The sequence below is a fragment of the Channa argus genome, chromosome 21, assembly GCF_033026475.1.
Source record: "Channa argus isolate prfri chromosome 21, Channa argus male v1.0, whole genome shotgun sequence".
NCBI lineage: Eukaryota > Metazoa > Chordata > Actinopteri > Anabantiformes > Channidae > Channa > Channa argus.
In genome coordinates this window covers 14,789,970-14,799,609 of record NC_090217.1, presented here as the reverse complement: position 1 = coordinate 14,799,609, position 9,640 = coordinate 14,789,970, and the positions used below count along the sequence as shown (strand labels likewise).

General features: G+C 41.5%; 2 protein-coding genes across 3 annotated transcripts; one reads left to right on the top strand and one right to left on the bottom strand.

The window, feature by feature from the left end:
• optn (optineurin) lies at window positions 1–6,722 on the top strand. Of its 2 annotated transcripts, none has more exons than XM_067489630.1 (13): window positions 1–151; window positions 792–928; window positions 1,234–1,436; window positions 1,557–1,718; window positions 1,935–2,119; window positions 3,048–3,135; window positions 3,359–3,474; window positions 3,718–3,867; window positions 4,071–4,155; window positions 4,282–4,440; window positions 4,525–4,667; window positions 4,840–4,922; window positions 5,796–6,722. In XM_067489630.1, the coding sequence occupies exons 2-13, from the start codon at window positions 808–810 to the stop codon at window positions 5,906–5,908; spliced, it is 1,608 nt and encodes a 535-aa protein (XP_067345731.1). In that variant the 5' UTR covers window positions 1–151; window positions 792–807; the 3' UTR covers window positions 5,909–6,722. The 2 variants fall into 2 exon arrangements, with proteins under 2 accessions (XP_067345731.1, XP_067345732.1); XM_067489631.1 differs by having other exon boundaries at window positions 14–151; window positions 862–928.
• On the bottom strand, window positions 6,159–9,474 carry LOC137106414 (calcium-responsive transcription factor-like). Its single transcript, XM_067489632.1, has 3 exons — window positions 9,184–9,474; window positions 7,835–8,885; window positions 6,159–7,731 (listed from the first exon to the last, which is right to left on the bottom strand). The coding sequence occupies exons 2-3, from the start codon at window positions 8,882–8,884 to the stop codon at window positions 7,453–7,455; spliced, it is 1,329 nt and encodes a 442-aa protein (XP_067345733.1). The 5' UTR covers window position 8,885; window positions 9,184–9,474; the 3' UTR covers window positions 6,159–7,452.
• Between the last annotated feature and the right edge of the window lie 166 nt (window positions 9,475–9,640).

The following is a 9,640-nucleotide window of genomic DNA, read 5'->3' as shown; positions in this document are numbered from 1 at the left end:
ACCGGAAATGCTCAGTGTCTGTTTTACCTGACGTCACCACGAAGCCGAAGCATCAAGGTTGCTCGACGCACTTTGCCTCTCTCCGTGCTTTTTTGTTTTTTGTTTTTGGGACTGAACGCCCAGTCCGTGTTTAGATTTGAACCGACAGCAGGTGAGTCAAATCCCTTTAAACTTGTTAAATGTTTGATGTGACGCAGTTACAGATAAGTCCTTATCCGCGTTGCGGGAGTTAACAACGTTAGTGGGAAGTTTTCAGTGTTTACCAAGAATCGCACACTGGACAGGCCCATCTGCAGAAAGTGAAAATACAATTCCAGCGATAGAAACGACAAAAAACGAAACATTCTCATTACTTCCTGTAGTTTTTACACGATTAGGAAATATAGGTTATCACATTAGTAGAGTCTCCTTAAAGTGAGGTGTGAAATAACTTAACAGTAACTTCGCCCAGCACAGTGTCTGTATTATCTTCAAGTTATTCATTCATCATGTGACCTGCTGATTCAGGCTGAGGCACTGAGTCATGTAGTGATTCAGCATGGAGCTGTTCTCATAATGGATGTTGCGTGAAAGTCTACAGTTACTGTTTTAGTTTTGTGTTCCTTAAACCTTGCCATCAAAGCATGCCAAATGAAAATGATATGAATTACAAATTTGGAGTCAATCTGTTTAGAACCCCGAATATATGATAACTACATGCGGGCATTGTACTTTAAATGTGTGTAATAAATAAATCCCATTTAAAACCGTTTTAAATCCAGTGTTCCAATTAAACAATCCGCTTTACATAGTCTTCCTTTAAGCATTATGGCGTCTGGTGGCCCCGTGATGAATGGTGACATCTCTCGCTCTCCCGCTCAGTCTGGCACACTGGAGGAAACTCTGCATCATATGAACATCCTCATCCAGGAGAACCGGGACCTGAAAGGTGAGAGTGGGCATGTAGTCAGAGGAGAGAGTTAGGAATGAAAATTTTCATTTGTTGCTTACCATGACTCTGCTCCAGTCCTCCTGAGTACACTTATCAGGACTTATCACACTGTGTAGGGTCAAACGTCGGTGGATAACGTGTTTCTAACGTCCTGTGTCAGCGTGGAGTTTCAGAGTTGTAATGTGACAGATGGAGAGGGCAGTTGGCCTATCATTGGCATATTATATACAGAAATGTACAGAAATGACTTGACTGGTAAATAGTATTTAGTCATGTTCTCTGTCTCTTTCTCTTTCTCCCAGAGGCCCTGCGTCAGACCAACCTCATGATGAAGGACCGTTTTGAAGGGTTGTCTGCGTGGAGGGAGAAGCAGCGAGAGGAGCGGGGCTTTCTAGAGATCCGGCTGGAGGAGGCCCAGAGCTGTTTGCAGACCCTGACCCTTCAAAACCAGGAGCTAAAAAAGAGACTGGAGGAGGCGCGGAAGGCGGGAGGAGCTCCTGGGCAGGTGAGAGCCTGTGTGACTGTATGTTCTGAAGCGCCTGTCAAACTGCACCATAACCGAACAATTATCCCAGATAAACATTACATGAAAATATGTGTTGCTAACATGAGGTTTCATCTTCAGGCAACATCATCAAATCAGAGTGCAGAGCTGGAAGCCCTGCGTGCTCAGGTTGCTCGCCTGCAGGCAGAGAAGAACGACCTGGTGGCCATGAACTCTGAACTACAGCTGAAGGCGGAGCAGGACTCTCATGATGACTCATTCATAGAGATCATCAAGGTCTCGGTGAGGGAAAAATTTGAAGCAGGGCAATGTCTAATCAGTTGAATTTGAATGAAATCCACCATACAAGGAAGTATTTAGCAGTTCTATTTTGGATAGCACATAATAAGATCTGAAGTTGCTATTTGTGCTACGTGAAAGTAAATTTCACATTAGATCTTTCATTCTGTGATTTTTATGTGAACTGAGGTGTTTGGTCTCCTCTGTTTTCCTCTTCAGGATGGAGGTGTCAACAGTGAGAGCAATGCGTGTGGTATGGAGCGCAGCAGACATCCAGAGCTGAGTATGACGACGTCCCGGATGGACAATGAGGAGGCGACAGTCAGCCAGCTTCTACAGTCACTGAGGAACGAGATGCAGCAGGTGGAGCGGCTGCAGGCAGAGCTGCAGGTTTCTGCTGCCAGGTAGGTGGCTGCCACTTAATGCCCACTGCGAACTTTAGATTTTTAACTGGCAAAAGTGCAAGAAAAGATTATCCGTGTTCATGTGGATGTTTTTTGTAAGTATAAGTGAATTTAGCGTTTGGTGACAGTGGTTTTCGTATGTACTTTTGAGCTCATGTAGCTCACAGTAGCATGATGGTTTCTCATGCAATGCTGCCTGAGAGTTAGAAGGACAAAGCCCACTTTAGCAGTGGTTTCTGCACTTGGTCGTTATGCACAGAGTTTTTCCCAGAGTCCCAGAACTATTTACACAAAATCATGAACTATAGATGGTTAAAGACCTAAATTTCTTTCTTCTTTGAAATATTGTTTATGACCATTTTCTCACAAAGGCCTGGCACAAAGTGCTGAGCCATGACTCGTCTTTGGTTGCAAGGACTGAGCTTTTGGTGGAGGCTTTATTTATTAGGAGACCCTCACCTGTTACCAGTTAACCTGCTAATTTTGGAATCATCCCTACATGGTTTTATTTAGTATTTTATAAACTTTGTCAAATCTTTTTTTGAGTGTGTGCAGACATCAAACTCAAATCTGATTATGAAAGCAAAATACAATGAAGTAGGTCAGTGGAAACACCCCGCCACCAAGGGCGACAGTGGTACTGGTCCCGAGTTAGGCTGAAAACGGGAGCGTTGTGAAAACACTTGCCAAATCAGCTGTGGTGACCCCTGAAGGGACAAGCCCAAAGCCCTTGATCTTGGTCAGTGGAAAAACTGAAAATCTTTTCTTTGTACTTCTGTCAGATAAATGAAGGTCCAGAGGTTTTATTGCAGGTTAGAAAAGGTCCCAACTTTTATAGGGTTCCTCCGTAGAATGTAATTTGTTTTTTTTTTTCATTTAAGGGGTTTTTATTTAAGCTCACCTTAAAATGTGTCACTGTGCCCAACAGAATTAGAAAGCTGGAAGAGAGGAAGAGCATTATAGATGAGTCAACACAGACAGCAGAGCCAGAACCTACAGAGATCAAGGAGGATAAGGTATTTATTACACAGTAATAAAGGTAGTATTTGTAGTATTTAATAGTAGTAGAGAATGTGTACTTCTAAAGTTATTGTCAAATGAAGCAATTGCACCGTCTCAATGTCACTCTAGTGTGTTTTTGTTGCTCATCTTCCAGAACAGTTTACTGGAAAGAAAGCTATATATATATGAACTGGCTCCTCAGAGCAGTGTTTGTGTCTCATTATGCAAATATTTCAGGCAGCATCAGAAGTGGAGAATCTCAAGTCACAGATGATGACACTGTTCAAGGAGCTACAGCAAGCCCAGAGTAAGCTGGATGAAGCAGAGGGCATGAAGAAGAACCTGCAGGACAGGTTGGCCTCAACCATTTAGATTCCAAAGTATTGAGTATAGAAGCTCACAAAAATAATGCACGTCTGTGTAACACGTGCACCAGTAATGTGTCCACTGTTATCTCTTCTAATGCTGCACTATTAAAAGTAGCTCTGGATCCCAAAACCAAATCAAATGCAAATGCTTCCTTTGTTATCTAATGTCTTTTTACTTGGTTTTGGTTGGTTAATAACACATTATTTTCTCATTTTTGCTCTGTGTAGATGTCGGGAGGTGGAGCAGGATGTCGCCACACTGAAAGCTCAGCTGGTGGAGAAACAAGCCGTTCAGGCTGAGAACGACCGGGTGAAGCTGCAGCTGGAAAGCATGCAAGCCCAGAACCAGATAGAACACAAGAAGGCAGGAGAGGACAGGTCAGAGGGCACACATAAGACATTTACAGGACATATGTTTAAAGTTCAGCTGCTTTTTATTAAAAGTAACTTCAACAGGATGCATTTGAATTGCCTTTTGACAATCGTTACGACTTGCACCAGTGACCCTTATTTGCATGGGAAATTCCCTTTTTTATCTGCCTTGAGACACATATTGAGTCATAGGTTACTACCCCTTACAGGAACACACTGGCCCAGCTGAAAGATGCTTACACCAAGCTGTTTGAAGACTATAATGAGCTCAAAGAGGAGAAGAAGAAGAGAGAGGTAAATCTGAGTAATACAGTGAGGACATGTACTGATTTTTAGCACCAACTTAATGCATTAATAATAATGTAAACTGTTGAAAAATTGCCATCAGAGATGTTTGACCTTTGCCCTCTGATCCCGCAGTCTCAGCTGGTGCAAAAGGAGGTGGTGGATGAGCTACAGGAGAGGCTGACTGTTGCTGAACAAGCCCTGGCTGCAAAGCAGAACAAGATTGACGAGATGAAGCAGGAGATCTTCCAGAAGGAGAAGGAGCTGGAGACTATATCTGTGTTTAAAGCTCAGGTCAGTGGGACACAAAATACCAGAACTTGACAACAGAGTGGCTCTATCAGGTTTATGGATCAACACCATATATTCTCTGTGCAGGCAGAAGTCTATTCCTCAGACTTCTACGCAGAGCGGGCAGCAAGGGAGAAACTCCATGAAGAGCGGGAGCGTCTGGCTGCCCAGCTGGAGTTTGTAAAGAAGCAGAATTCCCAGCTGCAGGACGAAATGGACTCCCTGGGCCGGTACGGAATCAAACATTGGCGACAGGAATGCAGGGGATTAAGAAGTCATAAAAGGGGCTTACATTTGTGCAGTGTCCTGACTTGGTAGAAGCAGAACCCATAAAGGGCTTTGATCCAGTTTTAAACCTGTGCCCTTCTCTAATGCATCCATTTCCCATGTCTCTCTCCACAGTCGGTCACTCAATGACATGCAGAGGAGACATGTGTCACTTGGAGGAAGTCCACATGGAGCGGGTACAGCTCTGGTTGGAAGAGGTAAAGATTGATTTGTTGCCCTGAGTTAGGCCTTACAGGTTGACCATACTCCCAAATTGTGTGCCTGTCCCATGTCCTTCATCTGACTGATTTAACCACAAAATGATTATATTCTGACTTTACCAATTGGATGTGTTGAACACTAGCACATACAGAGCCATGCTATGATTTAATTGCTGAATTGTGTTTTTAGCCATCAAACCAAATCATCATTCATTCACTCTCATAGCTTGATTCCACCAGTTCCTGAAATTCTGCCTCTATAGCAGCTAAGTGCTGTATTATGTTCACTGGCTAGTTACTAACTCTGTCTTCTGTTTGGTGCTGGACAGGTAGTGTACAGTGATACAGTGGCTTTAGTCAATCGTGTAACTGAATTTACAGCACACTGAACAAAAGCAGCAGACCGTAAAACCAAAACCAAACCAAAGAAAACATGCTCAATGAAGCGAAAAGGCTCCAATGAGCATCGCTGTGGAGTTATTACTCGTGACAGCTTTCACTTTGCTTATAATTACATGACACAGTATTCATATAAAAATATTTTTAAGTGCAACTTTAAAGTGAATATATGCTCCTTAAGCTGACACTAGCATGAAACTCAAAATCAATCCACTGTGCTTCACCCAGCTCTCCCTCTCCTTGTTCTACTGTGCTACACTGCTACACTCTGTTGTTCATTATCGCATTATAATAAATTAAAATGCTGCAAAATGTTGTCTAATCTAAATGTCAACCTAATCAAGCAGAAATCATTTAAAATGTTATTGATGGTACATTGTTCAGAGGAGGTGCTGGCTGATTTAAGGATCAGTGTTCAGTGTAAATGAAACTTCTCCAGCATGTTCAGGTTGTTTCATCTCTGACTCTTAGGTACTGACTGGCAGCATCAGGGAAACATTCCGGAACACGCCTGTCCAAAGTGCAATGAGATACTGCCGGACCTGGACTCTTTGCAGATCCACATTATGGACTGTATCAACTAGACCTCCATCATTCTAAGCATCTCCAAAAACAGCTTAATCTGAGTCTTCCTCTGCTTTGACCTGCACTTCTTCCCAGAACCGTGTGAAAACACTCTACTGATCCCTGACAATAGCAGTTACATTCACTGAAGGATGGGAACAATTTGCATTTGGCAGATATAAATAGATTAATTTGAAAGCTTTATCAACAGGTTACATGTCATCACTACTATAGGTTGTAGTACATTTGATTATTGCATTGAAAAAAAAAAGGATCTTGATGGTTTTGGACCTACGTCATTTGGTACATAATCTTTTTTTTTTTTTTTTGCTGTGTTGACTGGAAAACAAGGTGAAGATATAATTCTTCTAGACAAATCAGGAACAACAAAACAGAACATGCACAAACACTCACAGTAAGATTTCCGTTTGGCTGGCTGCCTGTTATGCACACATTAAATACCCAACCAAAGTTAAGCCTTTGTTTATTAGCAAGTTGGCTGCCGAAGGCTTTTTTAAAAATTGAAATAAAAATCTTTATATATTTCTTTTTGCTTGAAAGAGTATTTTAGCTCATAATTGTTCTCTTTGGTGTTGGTGTTGGTGTGAAAAGGAGTATGCACCATGTAGGCACTTTAATATGAAGTTATATTTTATTTTTACTCTGCACATGATACCTGGCAATTAGAACATTAATATATTAAAATATATTCATCAGTAGTCTTTGGAAGTGTATGTACAACAGGCTCCAATACCCTGATTCTGTATTGTAAAATATAAAGGCCTTCTGATTTCATTTCGTAATTCTGTGAATAAAAATAAAGTTATTTGTGAATTTGTTTTTTGTTTTTTTTAACTCACCTCGGACTCAACACATCCTGAAACATTTAAATAGTGTTTACGTTAGCAACAATATTTTATAAAATAATAATTTAACCTAAATCTAACCTGACCATAGACGTGGCTGACTTGGACTCACCCGTAATTTTTACCAGGATTATCTCAATATTCCCCAAACCAAAAAATACTCCATGAGAGTAACTAGGAAATCTTGCAATAATCACGTGGAAAATAACTCTACACACAGATGCTTTAACATAAATATTAAGTCATTTTGATTAAAACAATATCTTGACATTATGGGAAATGCACTTTGCCTATTTACAGGATAAGATGACTGACACTGCTTTCTTATCAAGCCACTGGAAATAGGGAAAGGACGAGCGTGGTTCCGTCTGAAAATTAGCTACATAAAGTTAAGACGTTCTATCTTGTTTGGTAAATGGCTGTTTATATAGTGCTTTTATCCAAAGCGCTTTACAATGTTGCTTCTCATTCAACCATTCACGCACAGATGGCGGTGGCCCCCATCCATGGGGGAAACTTGGCGTACAGTGTCTTGGCCAGGGACATTTCAACACATAGCCAGGAGGGGCCGGGAATCGAACCACAGCCATGGATGAGCTACAGCCGCCCTTTGTTCAAGGCATACATAATAAAAGTTTAAGTCTAACACACAAATCCGTGCATGTAACCCGTGCACCAACGGATATTTAAAGCGCCTTTCAGTACACGTGGTCTTGATTGTACCTTCGTAATGTCTTCAAGGGACAGACGGGAGCGCCGGTGTCTTGTTTTTGACGCTTTGTCGCTTGTGTGCCTGCAGACAACAGTTGTTCTTTTACAGAGTTCCTAAATTTTTCATGGAGAGCAGCGATGCCAGCTTTCAGTTCAGCTAGTTTAGCTGCATCTGTGCATTTATTGGACAATCTTCTTATAGAATTTAGCTCCTTGTGAAGCTCTTTTCGCTCCCTGTGAGCAGATCCCTCTGCACAACTTGGTACCTGTATGTAATAAACATTCAGAGGTTCACTCTAAGCATCTTTACAACTTTATAGCTTAAATGCAAATCAAAACCACTCAAAAGCTTATCCAGATGACACTCACCTCTTGTATTGGTATTATAACTTCAGAATTGCTCTCTAGCTCATTTAGCTGCAGGACTGGAAGAGGTGATGGAGTAGTGTCAACATGGCTGTTTCCTGCTATTTCACTCTCTCCACCTGTTGAATGTACTTCTTCTTTGCCAAATGTCTCTAGGTCCAACTTCATGATCCGCTGTTTCATTTTTGATTTGTAGATGTGATTAGCTATGTCTTTAAGCGTTGGATAATACGCCCTGTCTTGCTCATCGGGAGCAACAATGTCCGACATTCTTGTTTGAACGTAGTATTTCAGGAGGGCCTGCACTTCTCTGATGGTGGTGACACCATCTGCCACGAGCTCGTCTATCCATCGAATGACCTGTGGATGGACAGAATGTACTTCATCCAGCTGGCCACATGGGATATGACTGGTGTGGGCTTTCTGCAGCGGCAAGCTGATGTAAAATCGGTTTTCTACAATTACTTCCTTCCCCACTTCTATGTCTTGCAGCAGTCTCTCTTTAGCTTTGGTTTGCCAAATTGTCACACATTTCTTTGCTGTTACAACATACTCAGGAAATCTGCATATGTGCCAAACTGATATCTTTGCTTGACACCCTTTTTTTCTTGATTCTACTGTGGAGAGTCTTTGTTTGGACTTTTTATTTGATCCTGAAGATGCTTCACTTGAAACTGTGGAAGTTGCAGTTTTACTATCACTCTTTTTCCCATGATCCCTTTTAGGTCCATACTGGCATTCGAGTGTCTTCATTCCCCCATACATGAAAGGCACTCCGTCACTGCTGATGCATGGACTGATAGATCTGCAGAAAACAAATGAGCGAGTATAGAACTTCCTGTTCTTGCACTTAAGTGGATCAAACTGAAAGGAAGAAGACCTGCGAGTGAAGAATGTTGCTTTGGTAGCTCGTCTGTATAGCTCCAGCACACTCTCAACACTTGTCTCATCTGTCACATAGCCATGAATGTAATTTTTATCTTTGCTGTAGTCTTGTAGAAAATCTTCCCACTTAATAACACCAAGAACTGGATCTTTGTCGTCTTTTTCCATCCTGTAATGAAACAAACCAGTTTGCCACATAATTAATGAGTAATTTCATGCCACCACACTAAAACATACTTGCTTTTATGTATTTATTTTTTGTGGGCTTGGAAGGATGCTGTCCACTGAAGATACTCACGATGGCTGTAGAGCATAAACCGACAACATCATATGATGCTTTTCGTAATTTATTAAGTGTGAATACAAAAATACTACTATTGTGCCTTAACTGTTTTGCTGCATGCTTTTTACTGCAGGGACAAAGTGTTATAGTTCACTTTCTTTTGTACAAAAAAGTAGCTGCCAACCTTCTTTGGCTGCCTTCGTCAGTCACCGCCTTGCGCTTCGTGGTGGTCCTTCGAGAGTCAGCAGCGCAACTGATCTCCAGTCATTAAGTACGTTTGGTCACAGAAGTTTAAAGGCTGTAACAGCGCAGTTAACCCTGTGGTTAGGGTTCAACGGGGGACGAAATGTGTTATTCCAAACAAGCAGGCTTTATTGCACTTAGCCTCGACATAGTAGTAGCTTCCCGTATAAGCTAAAACACGGCTAAAAACATTTCCGAGTTCCAGGCCCTCCGATTGGTAGCCACACCTTTAAGGCTCCCCAATTCTCCATTGACAAGAGTTGCAAAACAAAATCAATGTTAGCAAAAATTTTCGAGATTAAATACATATTTAAAGCAATAATATTTTATACTGCAAACTAAGATTTTTCATACATTTTGGCTTCAGGGCCAGTCTAAGACACAGAAGCATCTGTTTG

Excerpts from the sequence above, each read along its gene's own strand:
- optn (XM_067489630.1), top strand. The coding sequence starts at position 808 with ATGGCGTCTGGTGGCCCCGTGATGAATGGTGACATCTCTCGCTCTCCC. Across the intron at positions 3,136-3,358 it reads CAGAGATCAAGGAGGATAAG|GCAGCATCAGAAGTGGAGAA; the intron begins GTATTTATTACA and ends CAAATATTTCAG. Across the intron at positions 3,475-3,717 it reads AAGAAGAACCTGCAGGACAG|ATGTCGGGAGGTGGAGCAGG; the intron begins GTTGGCCTCAAC and ends TGCTCTGTGTAG.
- LOC137106414 (XM_067489632.1), bottom strand. The coding sequence starts at position 8,884 with ATGGAAAAAGACGACAAAGATCCAGTTCTTGGTGTTATTAAGTGGGAA. Across the intron at positions 7,732-7,834 it reads TTATAATACCAATACAAGAG|GTACCAAGTTGTGCAGAGGG; the intron begins GTGAGTGTCATC and ends TATTACATACAG.